The sequence below is a fragment of the Ictidomys tridecemlineatus genome, chromosome 1, assembly GCF_052094955.1.
Source record: "Ictidomys tridecemlineatus isolate mIctTri1 chromosome 1, mIctTri1.hap1, whole genome shotgun sequence".
Taxonomy (NCBI): domain Eukaryota; kingdom Metazoa; phylum Chordata; class Mammalia; order Rodentia; family Sciuridae; genus Ictidomys; species Ictidomys tridecemlineatus.
Window position 1 is genome coordinate 90,432,796 of NC_135477.1, and position 23,421 is coordinate 90,456,216.

Consider the following 23,421-nt stretch of genomic DNA (forward strand, 5'->3'; position numbering starts at 1 on the left):
TTTCTCAGTTTGAATTTCCTGCGAACATGCAATTAGTTCTAAAAGTTTGATTAGATTCAGTGTCAGATCTTTAGACAGAAATATATTCTGTGTGATGTGTTCTTCCATATTTATTGGTGGTGAAATTGGTCTTTGAATTCAGATATGTTAACCATAATGATCTCAGCAGTTTCAAGTTCTCCATCAACCTTTTTCTCTAATGGTTTTAACATTCATGATAGCCATTGCTTAGGGACCATGAATAGATGATTTAAAAATTTTTTAAATATTCTTCTGCTCTGAACTGGAATTCTTGTCTAAATAACTTTTCCTCAGAAAGTATTTTATTATCCTAAAGTATATTTTGTAAGTAAAGGTCAGAAAAAATTCTTCTTTTCCTTTGTTAACTTTCAAGGTAATAGGTTAGTAGAATAATAGTAATGGGTTACCCTAACAGCCCTCCAATGAATGCTGTGTTCTTTATGTTAGTATTGTTATTTTTTTTTTGTCTGATTTGTTTTCAGTCCTTTGTGGTCTTCATTAATTTAATGTTAAGTTGTTCAATTTGATGTTCAATTTAAGCCAGTGAGAACCCCTTTGACTTGGCTTCTTTAATTCTTTTGTATTATCTCATTAGTTATTTATAGATTCCTGCAAAGTGTCTCAGGCTTATTTGGTGAAATTTATGACTTAGATCAGAGGTTCATGCACTTCATTCATCTTTTCACAAACTGACTTTTTTAGTTTTCTATGGACTATTTTTTTTAATCTCTGTATGTAGTATATTATTTGATATGCAGTATTTCTAAGTATTAGTTTTCATTGTGAATTCTTTGACCTGTGAATTATTTAGATAAGTGTTTTAAAATGCATAATAGCTATGTGTACAATGTTATGTTGTACATTGTATGTTATGTTGCATATTGTATGAGTTGATTTTCATATCCATGTTATTTTTTTTTTTCTTTTGGTGGTCCTGGGTTTTAAACTCAGGGCCTCATCGACTGAACTACAATCCCACTCATTGGAGGGTTGTTAGGGCACTAACCCATTACTATTACTAACCTATTACTCCTTTTTAAATTTTTATTTTGAAACAAGATCTTACTAATTTTCTCAGGCTGGCCTGGAACTTATGATCCTTCTGCCTCAGTCTCATGAGCAGCTGGGATTGCAGGCATGTGCCATTGGGCCGGGCTCATGTCATTTTTATATGGAGACCATTTTTTCCACCTAAAGGGTAAATTCCTCAAAGGATTATTGTGAAATTATATTTTTGTTTATATTTCATGTTTCATGTGATAGAATAGATGGAATAATATTTATATATTAGAAAATTAAATGAAATGTACTTATTTATTTTCTAGATATACAAGAATTAAATTCTGAATAAGTCTACAGGTAAGATGGACAATTATTTTAAAGCAGCTGTCAGTGACTTGGACAAACTCCTTGATGATTTTGAACAGAACCCAGGTTTGTTGTTTTTCCATTTTTGCCATTATTGGAATTTTTAAATTTCTGTAATTCAGTCATTTCAGATATAAAGTCCTCAAAGCAAAATTTGATTTCAATTTTAGTCTCATTGGTTTTTTCCATAAAATGTTTACTTGTTTCATTATAACATATTAGTTTATTCTAATACAGAATGGAGCCAATAGTCGGAATGGAAGAAAACTAGAAGTTTCTTTGCAGATACAAGTTTAGCTATAAGAAAATCAGCATATAAGCAAGCTAAGAGCAGCTTTAAAGTGTTATATAGAGATTCATGACTGTGAAAGATGATATTTTCCTCAGAATTAAGACCAGGAAAGTGGAGGGCAGAATAAAAAAGTTAAATTGTTTTTCAGCTTTTTCTTAGTCTGGTTTTTATAATGCAGCTGAATTATTAAGTGGAATTTCTATCACCTTATGACATTTATATTCAAAAGAAACAAAACCAGAAAGTTCTTGAAAGCTAAACAAAAAGTTTATTCCATTTAGGAGTCTTTAAAAATAATTTTTATAATATTTATTTGATTAGGGCCTCCTGGATAACTTTGTGTTTCTATTTTTTATTAGATGAAGAAGATTATCTTCAAGATGCAAAAAATGCATATGATTCTAACTATTGTTCAGTTTCTTCAGAGTTGGTTTCTTCCCAGTTAACTTCACTGCTGCCAAAGGACCAACATTGCATTAGTAGTTGTGCCTCGTCAGAAACATGCCATGAAGTAAATGAGCTTTCCTTGAATGAAAAAACTCTTGAGGGACTAACTTGTATGCAAAATGAAAAAAATTTAACAGGACTTGATCTCCTTTCTTCTGTGGACGGTAGTACTTCAGATGAAACCCAGCCTTTACACATGAGACGATGTAGTAAACCTGTCTGTGACTTAATAAGTGATATGGGTAACTTAGTTCATGCAACTAATAGTGAAGAAGATATTAAAAAATTATTGCCAGATGATAATAAGTCTAGTGCACATTTTTTGACTGAATTGGATTCATCTTCAGTTTCAGATACTCTGTGTGTTTCCTCAACAGACCATGCTAGTGATACTGTCAGAGAAGAACAGAATAATATCAGCTCTGAATTACAAAATAGAGAAACTGGTGGAACCAAAGAATTGGGTATAAAAGTAGATACAGTTCTTTCAGATTCTTGTAAATACAGCGAAACAGAAAATTTAAAGGATAAAAAGATCTCTAGTCAGTTAGAACCAATTGTTGATTTTAACATGTCACCTGCTTTGACTCACCAAAGTTCCAAAATATTTGATGCCAAAGATAACCTGCAACACAAGAGTCTGCCATGTGAATTATTAAAAGATGATGACTATTTAGTAAAAGAGGAGATAGATACAGCAGCCATAACTGCCACAGAATGTATGAAAGAAGGAGGTAGTACCAGTGGTTTGCCTTGCAAAAGTTTTCTAAAAAATGAAGATTTATGCTTAAATGACTCAAATTTAAGAGATGAAAATTTCAAATTACCTGACTTTTCCTTTCAGGAAGATAAAACTGCTATGTTTATAAAACAATGTAGAAAAATAGACTCAAAAAACTTAGACCTTACAGATAATAATGATATAATCCAAGATTCCTCTTCAACTTTACATGTTTCAAGAGAAGGTGTACATTCTTCATTATCCTGTCTTTCATTGTCTGGGTCTTTGTGTGGATCATTAATTGACAGTAAAGCACATGGTGATTCTTTACCTCGGAATGAACCTAAAGACCATATACAAGATGCAGCGACTATGCATGAAGAAACGCAAAAGAGTGTTGTTCTAGATGGGGAACCATTCAGGGTGACTGATCTTTTGAAAAAGGAAAAATGTAAAACCATACTTCTTCAGCCAGTAAATGAAAAGAGGGAGGATGGAAAGGTAGAATCTGAGCAGATGGTAATCAGAGTTGAATCTTTGGATTACCCTGAAAACACCAATTCTTCCATAGCTGCTGAATCTCAAATGGAGCTTTCTGGTGCTCATGCCCTAGAGTCTCCTGATCGTTGCAAAGGTTTTACTTTTTCAAGCAATGATATGGATGGGCAAGATTTAGATTACTTTAATATTGATGAAGGCATGAAAAGTGGTGCACTAATTAGTGATGCTGAACTTGATGCCTTTCTGACAGAACAGTATCTTCAGACCACTAACATAAAATCTTTTGAAGAAAATGTAAGTGATTTAAAATTTCAAATGAATCAGATAGATGTAAAAGGCTTAGATGATGGAAATGCCAGTGACATATATTTCAATGCTGAAGCAGGAGCTACTGGGAAAAGTGATGGCATTAACTTGATATGTGAAGCAGTTGATAAACAAAATACAAGAGAAAATGGTGGCTTTTCTATAGGGGAAAAAGGCATAATTCCAATTGAACAAGGGTTACCTATCAGTAAGACTGAGGTGATGAATGAATTACCAGTCTCTGATACCAACAGTCAATCTATTCATGTTGGGGGAGCTAGACCTAAGCAATTGCTTAACCTTCCATCAAGAATAAAGAGTTCAAAGGAACTGAACAAGCCAGATGTTCCAAATATACCAGAAAGTGAACCTAGCATAGCAAATACGATTGCTCCAAATACTTGTACTATAGATTCTACAACTGATCCTCAGGTTAATTTCAACTCTAATTATATTGATATAGAAAGTAATTTTGAAGGTAGATCTAGTTTTATATCTGCAAATGAAGATTCTCTACCTGAAAACACTTGCAAAGAAGGCTTAGTTTTGGGCCAGAAACAACCCACTTGGATTCCTGATTCAGAAGCTCCAAACTGTATGAATTGTCAAGTGAAATTTACTTTTACAAAACGGCGACATCATTGCAGAGCATGTGGGAAAGTAAGTTATAAAAATCTTTGTCTTTGGCCTCATTAATGATAGTCAAACACTCTGCCACTGAGCTATATCCCCAGTCCAAGTCTTTTATTGTTTGGGGACATTTTAAATGAAATGTAATGACAGAAAAGATTAATTAACTGGTGACTCCATGCTTTAGTTAGTTTAAAATCAGTGTTTTTCACCTCCCAATTATGGAAATATGTAAAACACCTGCCATTTTATAGATTGCTTGATAGTTGAATAAATGGTACATTGTCATGGGCATTCATTACATTCTGGGAAATGAGGAACTTTTATTACTAAGTTTAGTGAAACTTAAGAATACTGTCCTTACCTTTCTCATATTGACACATCATATGTTCCAAATTCGGTCAGATCCACCTGTGTCCTTAAATACTAAATTTCAAGACCACTTTGTAGCTAGTGTTGTGACTGATGCCCAGGGAATCACTGAGAGGCAAATTGGCTTACCCAAGGTTCAGAATACTGAAACTGACTTCATTTGTGTTCTGTTTTACAACAGAGGATAAAGAGATTGTCTACAAACTTGTCTTAGAAGTAATACAGCATTTTTTTGACATTTTCCTATATTGTGTTGGTCTCAGATCACCCTATTCATTTTTAGCAAAATAATGTTCTACTTGTAAAAATTTTAAACAAAGAACTACAAAAAGCTTTTCAAATGATAAACTTATTCATTGAAGAAGTTTTTGTTCCCTTTCCAATTAACAGTTGATTTAAAGGCATTTTCCTCATCAGAAATATGGTTATAAATCAGAAGTTTCATTTAAGGTAACAAATTCTATTTAGAATTATGATGATTAGAAAAATGAATTATCAAATAGGAAAAATGGATATTGGTTAATTAGATTTTGGGCTTCCCTTGTCCCTGTCCCTAGTAGATATAATATATTCTTGAAACAAAAACAAATATGGTGTTTTATTCTTCCTAGGTATTTTGTGGTGTCTGTTGTAATAGGAAGTGTAAATTGCAGTATCTAGAAAAGGAAGCAAGAGTGTGTGTAATCTGCTATGAGACTATTAATAAAGGTGAGTATTAACCTGACATGTTTTCCTCCAGTAATTGAATATATCTTAAAAACAATTGGATTGTGACAAAGATAAACTTCTTTATTTTCTTAAGGCAAGGACCTAGTGTTGAATTATCTGGCTTAGGTGGGACATCCCAAGGCTTGGTTTCTCTTCTTTTTGTTCCACTCTCACAATTAATACTACCAGTCTGGAAAGGAAGCATTCAGTTTCTGGAGTGGCAGTTCATTAACTTTTAACAGGTACCAAGTCCCTAAATGCTGCATTTCATCTGCCTATTTGTTTTTGTCATCATCATCATCTTCATCATCTTAATCTAAACATTTATAAGATATCTACCAATAAATAGTATTCAATATTATTTATTAATGGCATAAGGCAAGATAAAAGTTTCCCCCCCTTTAGAAAATAACCTAAAATAAGAAAAGATAAGGTACTAATATTATGATTTCATCAACTCATAGGAGTGCCAGGCTGTTTACACATTTTGTCTCATATTTTTTTTCCCTTTCATTTTAGAATGTTATGTGTGTGCACTTTCCATTGTTTCTCTGGCTCTCTAGTTAGCTTCCATTTTCAGCAATAGTCTTGATGGTCTTCTTTGAGTTCTCACAGGTTTTGTGTACATGTGTGTTATGTTGTGTTTTCCCCCCAATACATGTTTGTTCTTTTGAGTACTTTTTGCATTTTCAAAAATATGTTGACAGTTTAATTCTCAGCAAATATTACTTGGGCCTTTTTTGACCAGACCTGTGCACTAGCTCAGGCACTGCTTCCTATTAGCCAGGAGAATAAATACCTGATAATAATTTGTTTTTCTCTTTTGAATGAAGATAAATTTTTTCAGCAATTCTCCAAAAAGCTCTGATGTGAGTCTGTTAGCCTGAGGTAAGCTGCTCTACTACCTGCTGTTGACCTGTGCTCTGGAAGATAGTAGCGTATGAATCATTTTATATTTTCATGTTACCACCATTGTTTATGAAGAGGTTAGGCTTAGTGCTTACAGTTGTTTTTTCTTGTACTGTTTCAGTAGTCTAGAAGACTACTGCTCGTGTTGTTAACCAAAGCCATCTGCCAGAATTCAGAAATTTTAGAGCAAGATGCCACATAATTATCTCCCCCTACTTAAAAAAACATAGTAAAACAGCTATGATCTTTTGATGTATTGTTTGAGTTGACAAGTTCGATTTTTAGGTAGGAATTAAAACATATTCTGACTGTAAGGTTCAAAAGGGGAGAACATATAATCATGTAATATATTCAGTAAGATACTGAGATCAAACTCTGATTTATCAAAAAATGTATTATGAAATTTATTTAGTTTTGTGTATTTTGATATCTTATAGTGTATAAGCATATAGTTTAATTTAGAGGGCTACTATCATTAATTTACATACTACAAGAAAGCATGAATTAAAAAGTTAACTTACCATAGGGTTGAAAATGATAGAAGTAAATAATGTTATCTAATAAAAAGGGAAAGAAGGGTTGTGAGACACATTCAGTGAAGGAAAAAGATTGAATCGAGGTTGTGGATAATAAAAAAGTTGTGTTGAGATTCTATGAGTTTTGAGGACATGTGCGTGTGAAAGCTATCAGGTAGATTGGGGCAAATTGGAAATTACTTTGAAACCCAGAGTATACGATATGTGAATTTCACTTGGTTAACAGAGCCATTTTCTAAGAGTGCTAACATTTGGTGGCACTTGTAGAAGATTATTTTAACAGTGGCAGCATTTATAGCAGATTGGTTTGGAGAAATGTTGAACCAGTGCTGCTTTGTGTTTTTTGATTGAAAAAAATCATTCAACAATATTGAATGTGGGTACATATGGATAGTAAACGAAGAGGATATCAGATGGTGATAATACCTTAAAATGAAATTTAAAGTGGAATAGGGATAAATAGTAACAGATTGGTGCCAAGAGGTAGTATTTTTATAAGATGGTCAAAGTGAGGCTTTATGATAATATGACATGTAAATAGAGACTTGAAGGAAGTAAAAGACTAAAACTGTGTAAGTACCTTTGGGGAGAGCATTCTAGACAGAGGGAATATTTGCTTAACTTGTTGAACAAGTGAGATTGTGGTGAGAGATGAAGTCTAACCAGGAAAGATAGCTAACTGGGAAGGTAGAATAGGTAGGGATGCAGATCATTTAGGGTTTTGTGAGCCATTTTAGGAACTTAAATTTTCACTGCAATTTGGAAGCCATTAAAAAATTTTAAACCAAGCAGTGATGAGTTGGTGATTTATGTGTTAAGAGAGTGACTCTTAACTATATTGGAAATAGACCCACGAAGTTCAAGGGCAAAAGTAGAGAGGTACTCGTATTTAAAAAGGAGTATTTTCATAGTAGATATTAAAAGATACCAAATAAAATAAAATATCAAATAATTCACTGGTACCGTATCAAAGTGGAGTGTTGCCAACTAAAGTAAGGAGCTTTTGCTAGTTACTCAGATAGTATTTCTGCCAAGTGCCACTTCTTTTTCTTGATAAGCCATTTATTTCTTTCTCCTTTCAACTTAAAAAAATTGAGTATTTATTATTATAATTTACTTTGAACTTTAAAGACATCTGAGATTTTAATACTATTCTTTCCTCTTTGTAGCTCAGGCATTTGAAAGGATGATGAGTCCAACTGCTTCTAATCTTAAATCTAATCATTCTGATGAATGTGCTACCATCCAGCCTCTTCAGGAGACCCAAACATCTAGCATACCTTCACCTACAACTTTACCAATCTCAGCACTTAAACAACCAAGTATTGAAGGTAACAGGAATAAAATGCTATTTCTTAGACTAAAGAAAAATTATTAAAATAGAAACCAGACTAAATATCAGGAGGAGGAATTTAATATAGGAATTGGTTATACATGTTATGTTGGCATGGTCAAGCATCTGAGAAACTAGTAATTGCAAGCAGCTACCACCAGTGGGGTTGGAGGGGACAAAAGGGGCCAGAGGAGTAATATTAAAACTTGGAACAAGGGCATCAGGAGGAGCTTGGTGTTTAGAACTTGGAGTCAGGGGTTGGAGCATCACATCACTGAGGCTTTTACTTCTGGGGAGAAACCATGTGGCAAATGCTGGAACCATTAAGGGACTTCCTAGGGTCGGTGCTCAGATGACTGAAGGGGAGTTCCAGGGTTAATGTTAGAAATTCTGAAAGTTATGGGACATGCAGCAATATCCAGTGGTAGTGATAGTTCTGCTGCTGCTGCAAGGATCCTGGCAGGAAGTAGAATAGAAAGGATTTCTTCTCTTCCCACCTCTGGTTTCCCACTGCTGCCTACCTTTGGCAGAACTTGACCATAGCCAATTAGCTAGCAAAGGAAATTGGGAATTGTACTTTCCGTATTTTCAGCCTAGCATCTACAAGTACTCTGTGGAATGGTGGGGTTGGGTTTTAGAGACAATTGGTCAATAACTCACATATCGTTTTTTTTCCTATTTTTTAATAATTATTATTTATTTTTTATGTAGTGCTAAGGATTGAACCCTGTGCCTCACACATGCTAGGCAATTACTCTGTCACTGAGCTTTTTTCTTTAAAAATGTTTTAAATTTTATAAATTACCACAATAATAAAATTTTTTACCAATATATTTTTAAACGTTTGAGGTTTTGTTTCTTATAACCTGTTGTCATTTAGCATCTTGAGTAAAGCCCATGTATATTTTTAAACATTAGTCTGGGGAATGAAGACTGTACTATGCTAGAAAATAACTGTAAATGTTAGCTAAATGTAAATTTGGATACTTCTGACAATTATTTTGGATTTTAGTTTATCACTCAGTAGCTATTTTGTATTTATAATTATAAACAAAATAAGAAGATTCAAAATATATGATTATGTATTATAGCTCTAAAGATGAATATATTTGTCTAAAACATTTACCTATTTTTATATTGACAATCAGAATTGTTAAATTATAAAACTATTGCAAATGCAAGAAAAATACATTGTTCAGTATGTCCATTGATAGTGCAAAAATATGTGATTCAATTGTTTTCAGTTTTGGAAAGTAAACATTGTATTTTGTAGATAAAAGTAGACTTTTGTATTTTGATATTGTTTAAAATCTTTTGGCATTGGCCGGGCTTTAGCTCAGTGGCAGAGCGCTTGCCTACCATGTGTGAGGCACTGGGTGCAATCCTTAGCACCACATAAAAATAAACAAAATAAAGGCATTCTATTCATCTACAACTACAAAAATATTTTTTAAAAAATCTTTTGGCATCAATTTTCATAACCTTCCTCTGTGGCTATTTTATAATAAAAGAGAAAAATATTTATGCTGATTTCTAGTCATTTGCCTCCAAATTTGAGAGGAATTGGTAATAAAAATTAATAAAGTTTTGTATCCGTATCATAAAAACAAAAAATGTTATGCTTCTCTCATGAAATGAAAGTAAAAAATGACTTTCTGGTATGCCTAAGTGATCTTGTTTCCTTTTTTAGCCAATTTATTTCTTTCTGTTCTTTATATGTTTTCCTTTGCTTATCTGCCATGCTCTGATCTACACTTTTCATTCCTGTGCCTTAATTGGTAAGTTTTATTCAGTTCCCATTCCATGCTCACAAACTCAAACTCCATAATATATGCTTTAAATCTTCCCCTAGTGTTTTTAATGTGTAATCTCTCCATATACTTCTTTTCAGTGTATGTGATTCCTAGGGTCACATCTAGTCTAATATGCTCCTTTTGTATGAATTAGGTAGAAAAGGACTCTGCTTAGGATAGATGAATCACACATACACAAAAACATTTATTGAGGCCTTTGTAGCCCTGAGAATGCAGAGCTGGCCAATGGACAGCAAAAAGCTTTTGAAAACATTTCCTGACCATTTGGTATTACATCCCTGCAACATTGCCAGACTAAAATGATTTGTTTTCCCAACTGATTCTAGGACTATGTTCCAAAGAACAGAAAAGAGTATGGTTTGCAGATGGCATATTGCCTAACGGTGAAGTTGCAGATACAACAAAATTATCATCTGGAAGTAAAAGATACTCTGAAGACTTTAGTCCTCTCTTACCTGATGTGCCTGTGGTAAGGCGTCTAACTTATTCGTTAAATAAAATTCTGTTTTTTGGATAGTTCCTCATGTGATTTTTACAGTACTTATGTTTTCAATGCTTTGAGTTTCCTAAAATAAGCAATGTACAGGCATACCTTATTTTATTGCAGTTTCTTCATTACACTTCACAGATGTTACATTATTTACAATTTGAAGGTTACCGCAACCCCATGTGGAACAAGTCTGTCAATGCCATTTTACCAACAGTTCAGATGATCGTTAGCGTTTTTGAGTAATAAAATATTTTTTAATTAAGATACGTACATTGTGTTTTTTTTAAAGATATAATACTATTACACACTTAATAAACTACAGGATAGTGTAAACATAACTTTTATATGCACTGGGAACCAAAAAATTCATGTGACTCATTTTGTATTGCAATGGTCTGGAACTGAACCTACAGTATCTCTGAGGTATGCCTGTATAGGTAACAGTGAATGTGCTTTAGATTTTACCCTTTTCATGTTAGCCTAAGGCAATGGTTCTCAAACATTTTAGACTTAGGACCCCTTTGTAGTCTTTTAAAAGTTATTGAGAATCCCTAAGATATGTAGTTTATACCTATTGGTAATTACTGTATTTTAAATTAAATTGAAAAAATTTAAGGATATTTATTAATTACAAAATAATAAACCCATTACATTAGTAGAAATATTATTTTTATGAAAAACCTTACTTTCAAAACCAAAGCAGTTTAGAAAGAAGAGTGGCATTGTTTTACATTTTTGCAAATTTCTTTAATATCTGACTTAATAGAAGACAGATTCTCATACCTGCATTCAGTGTATTGTGCTGTGTTTTTTTCATATGAAGAAAATCTTAGGTCCTCATCGACTTCCTGAAAGATCTTGGGGACCTATAGAATCTCTGGACCACATTTTGAGAAACATTGGTATAGGTAAATGTAACTTAAGATTTAGCAATTTTGTTTAGACTAATATTGATTTAATGGTTTATACACATTCAGGAAAGTCTGATGGTGATATTTATGCTTGTATTTACACACATGTGCTTTGTTTAAATAGTAGATAGACAATATATGCCTCTTGTTAGTAAGAGTTCTTTTGCTAGGTTTTACAAATGGGCATGATAACCAAAAATATCTTCCTTATCTAGGACTTATTCCCTATCAGTCTTTCAACAAAATGGAAGTCTTCCATGGCTAGAACATATCACTTGAATTCATGAATCATTCTTATTTAATATTGATTCTTGATTTTCCTTCTCCCCTACCTTCCCAGCCTTTGTTGATTGTCATAAGAATGAGAGAGCTTTGATTTGAACCAAGTTGGTTGATTACATGTGATATGGTGCAGGATCCTCAACCTCTTTTCTCATTTTTCCAGTCAATAAGTTACTTATATCTACCTAAACATGCTGTGAGTCTAAGTCCTTATGTTCCTTAACATCTTATGCTCCTGAACTTAAAGAAGTAAAATGGTACTATTTCTTGAGAAATTTACTTCAGAAGAATATGAATGTGCTCATTCTTACTAAAACTATATGTTTGACTGTAAAGATCAGAATTTCACAGTTGAACAGAGAATAAGAACTGATTGAATTTTTATCCCATATTTTACAGAATGTAAACCCAGTGGATCATACCCATTCTTCTACAGTGGAAAAAACAAACAGTGAGATAGGAGATATTACAAGAAAAGAAATAATTCGGACTCCTATTTTTCATGTTCCATCTGTGGAAAAACAGCCTATAAACACAGGAACTGAGGGGATACCTACTTCTGGTTCTTTTGCACTAGCTGATGATGTTTTTGCAGAAATTGAGGAACCATCTGCTCTTCCTAGTGTCATGGTTAATAGCAATTTACCTGTCACTAGTATTTCAGATTATAGATTATTGTGTGATATTGAGAAGTATGTTTGCAATAAAATTAGTCTTTTACCTAATGATGAGGACAGTTTGCCTCCACTTCTGGTTACATCTGGAGAAAAGGGATCAGGTAGGATAGCAGTTATTTAAAATTTTAAAATACTTTTTTAAAAAGAATATACTGATAAATTTTGTCTACAATGTATGAAATGCCTTTTTAAAAACTTAATTTTATTAAAATGTGTAGTAGGCTGTTATCTTTAGTTTTCAACAAGCCTTATGTAAAAAATTCTAGAGAATTTGAATTTTTATGATTCATTTATCATATCTAGTTCTCTAAAATGAGTTAAAATCCAATACAATAAGGAAATTCAGACTTTTAGCAATGTTTTCATTGTATTAAGGTTTTAAATTTATATTCTTTTTAAATTTATTTATTTATTTATTTATTTTTAGTACTAGGGATTATACCCAGTGACATTTTACCACTAGGTCAGATCCCCGGCCCTTTTTATTTTTTTATTTTGAGACACTGTCTCACTAAGTTGCTTAGGGCCTCACAAAATTGCTGAGGCTGGCCTTGAACCTTGTGATCCATGTCTGCAGCCTCCCAAGTGGCTGGGATTATAGGGCATGCATCAGGGTGTCCTGCTCTTTTTTTCTTTTTAAATAAGCATTGTAGGGGACGGGGTTTTGACTCAGTGGTCACATGCTTGCCTAGCATGTGTGAGTCACTGGGTTTGATTCTCAGCACCACATATAAATAAATTAAATAATAAAGGTCAATTGAGAACTAAAAAAATATTTTTTAAAAAAAGAAGCATTGTATCTAAAAAAAAAACTAGAGTATTATATTGGACAACAAAACTGGGAATTTTAGTTTCTCATTTGTTACTTGTAACATGAATGATTTGAAGCATGTTATTTCATCTCCTTGGGCCTCAGTTTTCTTTGTAAAAGAAAAGAGGCTCTTTAAGGTCCTTTTCAAGCTGAATATTCTATGGCTAACTCCCATTTGGAGTGGTTCCCTAGGATAGACACTGTCACCAAAGCTGTTTTTTTTTCATCCTGAAATGTGAGATGGTGGTTCTCTGCATGATAATGTAGGAGAATGAAGCATAGGATCTCTGTTCTATCTGTAGGAACGATTTCATGAATTTAGCAGTAGTGACAAAAATCCCTGAATCTCTGTTTTGTGCATATCATGCATGTTTTCCTGTTGATTGTCAAGTTTTGTTACCTATCACTGCTACAGGCATATGACAATGAATAGCATATTTAACCTGGGTCTAAACTACTTTCACAGACTTGTAAATTTTGGAAATTAGAATTGAAGTGATTGACAAACGAGAAAGTACCATCACAGGTGTTTGTTTTAAAACTTTGAAGGTGCTGGAATCTTATAAATATGCTGTTTCATCAACATTTGTGCATATGCTATACAATATATAGGATTGACATATGTTTCAGTATTAATTTCTTCATTGCATAGACAACTAAAAATTAGTATTTAACAGTTTTACAAGATGTTGATTTTCTGGGACATGTTGGCTTTTGTTTATAAATTTGATGAGGCCATTGGTGGATTTATACATTTTTCCTTTTTTGTGTGTGTATAAACATATTTAGCAGGATATTTATCCTGATTAATGTTACTTCTATTATTTTGTGCCTGTAGTAGAAGAACACCCATCTCATGAGCAGATCATTTTACTTCTTGAAGGCGAAGGGTTTCATCCTGTGACATTTGTCCTAAATGCTAATCTGCTTGTGAATGTCAAAATAGTATTTTGTAAGTATTGATTAATCAATTTTTGTCTTATTGGTAAGCAGGATTTCTAATTACATCTTCAAGTTAGATTTTCACTGGCAACAGTAAAAAATAAGCCACATTGAATGTTGGCTTTTCAGCCAAATCTGACTATAAATAAATTTATATTCAGTGAAGCTTGATATATAAACTTCCAGATTTTTACTAGCCTTCCTCAGTCTGTCCTAGGTTAAGATCATAGGTGAGGTGTATTTTGATGCTTATTATACAATTGATAATCTCCAATAGCTTTTAGATAAATTGAAATTTTGGGAATGAGATAAGCAGGAATCATGATTTAGTAGAAATAAAGATGGTTTTAAAGCAAGTATCATGTAACCTAATTAAAAGTAAGGAAGTAAATAATCCTCAGTGGGGCTGGGGATGTGGCTCAAGCGGTAGCGCGCTCTCCTGGCATGCATGCCGCCCGGGTTCGATCCTCAGCACCACATACAAACAGAGATGTTGTGTCCGCTGAAAACTAAAAAATAAATATTAAAATTCTCTAAAAAAAAATAATAATCCTCAGTGTTAAGTTATTCTTACACTCAGTTTATTTATCAGCTTTCATACTCTTTGAAATTAATGTAGTTTTTAACCACTGCATTTTTGCATATTTGTGTACCTTTTATTTTAGAGTTATTACTTGACTTCATAAGATAATCCTTTTTCTTTCCTTACATGAATCTTACACAATTCAGTTTAAAGTTTTTATGAGGAGAATTTGGGGGAAATAAGGAATTTGAAAGGGTGTGCTTCATGCAAAAATAATTTTTAGTTTGTTAGATTAGTAGAAGTTAACATTCATAGTTGTATGCTTTTATCACTCAAGATTCCTCAGACAAATACTGGTACTTTTCAACCAATGGATTGCATGGCTTGGGACAGGCAGAAATTATTATTCTATTGTTATGTACACCAAATGAAGATAAAATTCCTAAGGACATCTTCAAACTATTCATCACCATATATAAGGATGCTTTAAAAGGTATAGCATTTTAATTTGAACTATTCAGAGTAGGGGATGGATAAATTAGTTAAAGGCATTTATGCTTTTGGTTATGCTAACTGTACTACAGATTTATTTTCTGAAGAGGTTGCTAATTTCTTAAAAGAGCTTAATTATCATTTTTAGTCTTCTTAAATTTAGCATTTTATGGGATTATTGTGTATACACAGATTTTTTTCAAATTTAAGAAATGAAATATATTTGCCTCCTTGATTTTAAAAATCTATCTATATACTTTCCATATTGTGTTTACAAGGTTGGATGGGGCATGATAATTTAACCCCTCTTAATTTATCTACATCATATATGCAATAAGGAGAAAAATTTAAAGGCATGTATGGTTGAAACATTTTCACATTTTTTTTTACGGTTCCCAAGCTCCAGGAGTATCTTAGCTTTGTGCACAGAAGGTGCTTATTAGATGCTTCTTTAAGAGTAGAAACAAACAGACAAAAATTCTATATCGCCTTTTGTTTGTTTATATTATGACATTCAAACTCAGAATATGTCCCCTAAATAATAATAAAACAACTTAAAATCCTTTTATTAATAATTTTATTTCCAGGAAAATACATAGAAAACTTGGACAACATTACCTTTACTGAGAGTTTTCTGAATAGCAAGGATCATGGAGGATTTCTTTTTATTACACCTACTTTTCAGAAACTTGATGATCTCCCATTGCCAAGTAATCCTTTTCTCTTTGGAATTCTTATCCAGAAGTTAGAGATTCCTTGGGCAAAGGTTTTTCCTATGCGTTTAATGTTGAGATTGGGTGCAGAATATAAAGGTAAGTTTTAGAATAATAAGTTAGATTACATATTTTCAAATACATAGAATGTACAGTAAGAATTTCAGGGACATCATCAAAATAAAATTTTGATTTTATAACAGAACTACTTTCAATTTGGTGTACTTTTAAATTTCAAAAATAATTCTCTTCTAGAAGCTTTAGAAGCTATCAAGTTAATCTCGACAACATTGTATGTCATGAAATTTCTAGATGCTCCAAAAATCATAGCCATGTACTTTTTTTTTTTAATTTCAAAGCAAAATATAAAAAATCTTATCAAAATTACTTCTCAGTTTTCTTAAAACTGTATATTTTCTGCTGGGCACAGTGGTCAAGCCTGTAATCCCAGTGACTTGGGAGGCTGAGGCAGGAGGATCGCAAGTTCAAAGCCAGCCTCAGCAACAGGGAAGCACTAAGCAACTCAGCGAGGCCCTAAGCAACTTAGCAAGACCCTGTCTCTAAATAAAATACAAAAGAGGGCTGGAGATGTGGCTCATTGGGTGAGTGCCCTTGAGTTCCATCCCCTGTAGGCCTCTCCCCAAAAACAAAACAAAACAAAACCATGTATTGTCAAAAAAGTTTTCGTTGCTTCCCTATTAAGAAGTTAAATTATTACCTCATTTAATCTGTCTATATCATAAAGCCAAAGGATTTTTAGATTATCATTGTTATTGTATTCACTTGCTTATTGGTACTTAAAAATAGTAGTTGCCCTTTTTGTATGTTTTGATTTTTTTATGCTTATTTTTATATTTCTGATATTTCATTTATTACCCAAAAGAGGAGCTTATATTGTTTGTATATGTGTATATGTGTGTGTGTGTGTGTGTGTCTGTATGTTTGTGTATTTACATATCTGCTTTTGATACAACTGAAGACTTCTAAAGCTATTGTGATGGTCAAAGTGTTGTACATATTATTTCTGTGATTTCAGAATCATTTGTAGTGTTAAACTTTTTTGAATTCTCATATCTTCATCCCTGATTTTTTTTCAAGAGATAATATATTTGTTAGAAGTGTAGAATTTTAGGTATTTGATTCTAATATAATTTAATAGGCATTTTCTTGGAAGAAAAATATAGGGAAGATTTAAAAAGTGATCACTATTTCAGAATGAGCAATTTAAGTAAAAAAGATAATTTATTTAAATTCCTCTATTTGGCAGATTTTATTAAACTGATTTTGGAGATAGGGTTTCCTTTTAGGATTTAAGTATATAATTCCACCAACTTGCATAAAAATAATTTAACTTCTGGGTTTTTAAAAATGTTTTTGTATTTTTTATACCTTTATTTTATATATTTTTATGTGGTGCTGAGGATTGAACCACTGAGCTACAACTGCAGACCCTAACTTTGAAGTTTAATTCTGTGTAAACCAAAGAGCTTAAGACATTTCGTTCTGAGCCAAGTGTTTCTTCCATGCAGCCAAATATTTTGTTTCTGATCATAATGTTTGAGTGCTATTTTTAATGGAAGAGTAAGGCACTGTACTAGCTCATTTTAAATCATTATAGGAAATTTAATCTGTAAGTATGAATAGTATTTTAGCCAGTAGTTTTCACACAGAGAAGGTTGGAAAATCATGGAACAATATGAGGGACTTCTCAAAAGATGAGAGGAGTTGGAACTGTAAATCTCTAATAGCTGTTTAGAGGCGATAAAGGAAAATTATCAATTACAATGGGACTTAACTAGACTCAGCTATTTTCTGTATTCTTTATGTTTTGCTAGATTTTAGATAAACTGGCACTTTGAAATTAATGGTGCTTATGCCTCTTTAGACATGAATGTGGATTTTGTTATAGAGGTAATATACATGTGGAATAGCTAATTACAAAAATTAAAGTCCCTGAGCTAAAATAACTGGCCTGAATTAGTAATTTTGAGATGGGGATTATCTGCACATTGATGTTGACCAAACTTATTTGGAATTTCATTAAATATTAGATTCATGAAGATTAGATTCATGAAGTCCTTTTGTGACATTCACAATGTCATTCTAAGTCCTGTTGAGAGTAGTGTTCTAAATAAAATTACCTCTTCACAGTTTCCAATTCATAAAATCATGAGGTAAAAAATTGGCATTTTTCTGTTGTCATTTTAATATCATTTTCCTTTTTTAAAGTTAGAAAATATGTTTGTACTAGCAAAGATGTGATTGTTCTTACTTAAGTCTTTAAAATAGATAATGTCAGGTATGTGATCTTTTCTTAGAAGTTTAAGGACGTATGTTTGTATAAGAGATATTAGAGAAGTTAGTTTCTGTATGACCTAAGCTTCGAACTGAGAGTTAAAAATATGTCTGCTTTTTATCACTGTAGAAATAATCTTGCCTTCCTTTTTGACCTTTTGTTTGCTTCAGGGTATTTGCTGCATTGCCAGCTAGTTGGTTTTTTTTTTTTTTGTTTTTTTTTTTTTTTTTTCTATTTTGCTGTTCACTATCTATAGTGCCCTAAAGAAAGAAAAAGGTAGTTAGGTTACAGGCCCCGTGTCTGATTCCCTTTTCTACCTTGGTTTCTATGATTCTTTATGCTTCTATTATCAGCTTCAAGAACTATAAACATTTACTACCATAAATTAGCACAAGTGATTAATTGTAAATGCCTTTAAAGTCTTTAATTCTTTATATAATCTCTTTAAATTATTGAAACTTTATAGAGGTCAGGGGAAATGCTATATAGTTTTCCAACACCCCTTCCCAAATTTGGGGAAAATATATAATGAAAAGACTAAATGCTTTGAAATCAGAAAAGCCTAGTTTCAAATCTGTTTCACCAATTAGCTTAGTCACTGTGAGCAAGTTTTTTAATCTCTAGGTCTTATCTTTCTTATATGTAAAATAAGCATTGAATTGTTGTAGGGCTTAAATAAGATGATGTATGTAAACCTCCCAGTTCAGTGTACCATCTAGAAGATATACAGTAGGGTGAGTGACTTTTCTCACTTTCCTCTGAGCAATGACTGGATGGTATTTATGTATAACATTCGTTTTCAAAATGAGAATTAAGGTAATAAACTCAAAACTTTTGTTTTTAGTTGGTAATAACCAGTTTCCTTTCTCTTGTGTAGCATATCCTACTCCTCTTACAAGTATCAGAGGCCGAAAACCTCTTTTTGGAGAAATAGGACACACTATTATGAACTTACTTGTTGTGAGTAATTCAACTGTTTTATTAAGTGTTCTTATATTGTCACTTTAAAAGTTTATTTAGCAAATTTCACACAATTATATTTCCCTATTTTAATTTGTGTAGAATAATGAAAGCTCTTTTATAATAAATCCTAATTCATTTAACATAAGTGTCTGTTTTTCATGAGTCACCCTTTAAAAAAAAACATAGTATCTCCTAATTTATGCATACCTGAATTGAATTGCCTTTGGGCTAATTCTGCAGTTCTTATTTTAGGTAATGTGAGATCTCTGTACAGACTTACAAAAATGTTGAAGCTTTAGAAATAATGTTAGAAAAGTCAATTTTATGATTTATAGAAAATTATTGCCTTAGTTTCCTCATGTGTAATAAGAAGGGTTGGATTAGGTGATATCTGAGGTTCATTTCTATCTATAATTTTTGTAATTTGTGTTTGCCTGTTATCGTAGAAAAGTACTTAGTGGATTCACTTTTGTCCATCCAAGTCTGATTTGAAGGCTGAGTTTATAACTGTCTGTTACTGTGGCAAAATATCTGACATAATCAAGCTATAAGGAAGAAAAGTTTATTTTGACTCACAGTTTCCGAACTGTCCCATGGTCAGTTGGCCCCGCTGCTTTGGGATTGTGGGAACATAGTACATTGTGGCAGGAGTGCTTGGTGCAGGAGGCCTGCTCACCTCATGATGGCCAGGAAGCAAAGAGAGAAAACAGGAAGGGGCTGGGGGCCCTATATCCCTTCAAGGACATGCCCCCAATGGCTTAATTTCCTTCCAAATAGACCACCACCTCCTGATAGTACCCCAGGCGAGTGGCCAATACTAACACATGGGCCTTTGGGGAATACTTATAAAAACCATAGCAAAGACTTTTTCTGTTTTGGAAGATCTCTAACTAAAAAGTGGAGATAACTCAAAATATTACAGTATTTTTCCTGAGAATGATATTCATTATTACTGTTGTGGAATAGCTAAAAGATTTAGTTGTTGTTTTTAAAGTTTATATTAGCTTCCCGGATGGCATTTTTATAGTTAGGTCTCAGAAACCTTAAAGTAATAGATACTAAGAAAAGGATTTAATGGATGGGTAAATGTTCATGGATAATAGTTTAAGGTTTATGGTACTGTGATTATTTTACATAGGACCTTCGAAATTACCAATATACCTTGCATAATATAGATCAGCTATTTATTCATATGGAAATGGGGAAAAGCTGCATAAAAATACCTCGAAAAAAATACAATGATGTGAGTATAATTGCTTCATTCAAAATTTAAAGACAAATGTTTGATCATTAGAATTGTGTCACATTAATTTTTTTTGTTTTGAATTAGGCTAATATATAATAGCAATGAATACTGCTTTTGAAACATTAGAATTTATTTGCTAATAATGAATTTGCTTAATGCTGGTTTTCCATTTTTTCCCCTCATTGTTTATCTAATAATTGAGGTAATTTTATTTTAAAACATTGGTTTTTATCATATTTCTAGAGAGTTGTCCAGGCCAAAGCTTGATAATTGTGAAGGTGGTCAGGAATGCAACTCCTGGAATCAATATAAAATGTTCAAAAAAATTTTTCTGAACACATGTTGTTTGTTTGTTCCCCCCCCCCAGGTAATGAAAGTGATAAATTCTTCTAATGAGCACGTCATTAGCATTGGAGCTAGTTTTAGTACAGAAGCAGATTCTCATCTAGTCTGTGTACAGAATGATGGTGTTTATCAAACACAGGCCAGTAGTGCCACTGGCCATTCTAGAAAAGGTGAGAGTCATGATTCCTAATTTGCAAAGATACCTCAATTAATACAATTAATTTCAAAGGAGGAATATACACATTTTACTTATTTCCTGATTTGATGATAAAACCATATACTTAAACAATTTCAGCTATACAAACAATAGATTTTAAAAAATGCTTCTAAATTGTGTTTTTCTCTCTAACTGTGTTAGGTTTAAAGACTTGGAAGACTGTGTTTCTTTTGATATCTTCTTTAGTGTATCCTATAAGGTGGAGGTCTATGAGTGATTTCTCTCTGGAATGAGGTGATTTTTCACATTGGTTCAGTCTCTGTCCCAATTTCTTATAATTCGGGGAGCATAGAGTGGACAAAAATGAAGAATGAATTATAAAATTATAAGTGGCTGCAGATATAAAAATTATAAAAATGGTAGAGTGAGCAGCTTCTGTGGGTGACATTATACTCAGCTTTGGCTGAAGGGCCTCAGTAACTGCTGTGATTACCAAACCCTTGCAGTAAAGGACCTAACAAATTGAAAATGGAAGATAGTATCCCTTAAAATTAATAATTATTGTAGGATAACATATTTAAAGTAATCTGGTATTCTGACTGCTAATAAATTTTTTCTCATGACTATAAAGGTAATGTATACTCATTTTTAGTAAGCTTGGAAAATATATCTTAAAAAGTAATAAAAGATCCTGGTATGGTGATACATACCTGTAGTCCCAGGAGCTCAGGAGGCTGAAGTTGAGGATCACAAGTTCAAGGCTAGCCTCAGCAACTTTGAAAGGCCCTAAGCAACTTCTTGAGACCCTGTCTCAATGAAAAATAAAAAGGGCTGGGATACAGCTCAGTGGTAAAACACCCACAGGTTAAATCCCTAGTACCTGGCTGAGGTTGTGGCTCAGTGGGTGTGTGAGGCACTGGATTTGCTCCTCAGCACCACAAATAAATAAATAAATAAATAAAATGAAGGTATTGTGTCCATCTACAACTAAAAATATACATATATTTTTAAAATTCCTAGTACCAAAAAAAAAAAAAAGTAAAAGAAAAAAGTGCGAAGACAAGGCCATTTGTTGGTATTTTAAGTATATTTTCTTCTTATTTTAATATATAGGTTAGATGGCATTATACTGTGTATTTTACACTGTTGCGTTTTGCTTTTTAACAATATGTCATTGACATTTTTGTCATTAAAATATTTACAACTTGGGCTGGGGATGTGGCTCAAGCGGTAGCGCGCTCGCCTAGCATGCGTGTGGCCCGGGTTCGATCCTCAGCAGCACCACATACCAACAAAGATGTTGTGTCCGCCAAGAACTAAGAAAAACTAAATAAATGTTAAAAAAAAAAAAAATTTACAACTTTTTAATGTTGAATAGGTATACATTCATGTGTTAACACTCAAAAAAGGTATACAATATAAATAGTAGTGAAAAAAAACTCTTACCTTGACCACCCAGCCATTCTCTTGTCTTCCTACATGCAATCAAACCAGTATTAGTTTCTTATATATCCTTTCAAAGACATTTTTTGTTTTAATCTATATTTAAGCAAACACTTACATGCACACACACACACATATAATCTCTTAACTCCCACTGTTTTAGACAAGCCATAACATTTGCTCCATTGTGCACCTTGCTTTTTTGTTGTTCTTAACACATATTAAAGATTATTCTATGTTGGTAAAGAGCTTTCACATTCCACTTAACTTTCCATTTTATGTATACATCATTTAACTATCCCATACCGATAGACATACATTATTACCCATCCTCAGCTATTTATAAAAATGCTACTGTGAATAATCTTTTATACATGCCATTTTGTTCACTGTTGAACCTATCTACAGGTAAATTCCTAGAAGTACAATTAGTGTGGCAAAGGTTACATTCATAATTTTAATAGATAATTGTTAAGCTAAGGCTCCATAGAAACTTCTATTTTTTTTAATTTTTGTTTTCTCCAGTAGTGAAGGTTTCATTTCCCATACTCTCACTAACACAAACATAAACATTTTAAATAGTACAATAGTCTATAATTTATTAGATATAAGCATTAAATTATTTTTTATAATATTTTAATTTAAGTGTTATAAGCTTAATATACATTGAGTATTCAGAATGTATATGCTCCATAATCTAAATTTAACAAATATAATATAAAATGAGCAGGTTAAAGCATAAATAATTGTTTATGTCATTATCAGTGACAGGTGCAAGTTTTGTGGTATTCAATGGCGCCCTAAAATCATCTTCAGGATTCCTTGCAAAGTCCAGTATAGTTGAAGGTATGTGCTTCACTTTTAGATTGTTTTAATGTAAAGTTGTTTTTTCCATTACCTTTAAAAATGTACTTGATGCTTACCAAAAAAAAAGTAAATTATAAAGAATAGTAGCACAAACTAATGTGAAATCATCACTCAGTCCAAGAACTAGAACATGAGCAGTATTGGGTCTCCTTAAGCCTTCTTGAACCTCCTTTCCCTAAGAATTTCCTACCAGACTGAATACTATTGTTTTGTTTTAACTCTTAATATGCATGTGCTCAAACAATATGTAATCTAAATATGCTTATTTTGGAGATTATGAAAGATATTCTTCATATAGTCATATG

At 32.5% G+C, this 23,421-nt stretch overlaps 1 protein-coding gene across 5 annotated transcripts in view; it reads left to right on the plus strand.

Annotated features, from left to right (window-relative positions):
• Positions 1 to 23,421, plus strand: part of Zfyve16 (zinc finger FYVE-type containing 16) — a 41,597-nt gene that overhangs the window by 7,753 nt on the left and 10,423 nt on the right. For 3 of the 5 annotated variants that reach the window (XM_078044333.1, XM_040273783.2, XM_040273784.2), the window contains 13 exons: positions 1,347 to 1,455; positions 2,041 to 4,316; positions 5,270 to 5,366; positions 7,981 to 8,142; positions 10,285 to 10,427; positions 12,041 to 12,419; positions 13,968 to 14,081; positions 14,932 to 15,087; positions 15,674 to 15,898; positions 18,973 to 19,055; positions 20,197 to 20,301; positions 20,672 to 20,819; positions 23,015 to 23,095. In XM_078044333.1, coding sequence (XP_077900459.1) covers positions 1,386 to 1,455; positions 2,041 to 4,316; positions 5,270 to 5,366; positions 7,981 to 8,142; positions 10,285 to 10,427; positions 12,041 to 12,419; positions 13,968 to 14,081; positions 14,932 to 15,087; positions 15,674 to 15,898; positions 18,973 to 19,055; positions 20,197 to 20,301; positions 20,672 to 20,819; positions 23,015 to 23,095 — 4,039 coding nt within the window. In that variant the 5' untranslated portion in view covers positions 1,347 to 1,385. Of the gene's footprint in view, positions 1 to 1,346; positions 1,456 to 2,040; positions 4,317 to 5,269; positions 5,367 to 7,980; positions 8,143 to 10,284; positions 10,428 to 12,040; positions 12,420 to 13,967; positions 14,082 to 14,931; positions 15,088 to 15,673; positions 15,899 to 18,972; positions 19,056 to 20,196; positions 20,302 to 20,671; positions 20,820 to 21,007; positions 21,101 to 23,014; positions 23,096 to 23,421 lie in introns of all 5 variants that reach the window. The other 2 variants (XR_005728661.2, XM_040273785.2) reach the window with 2 other exon arrangements.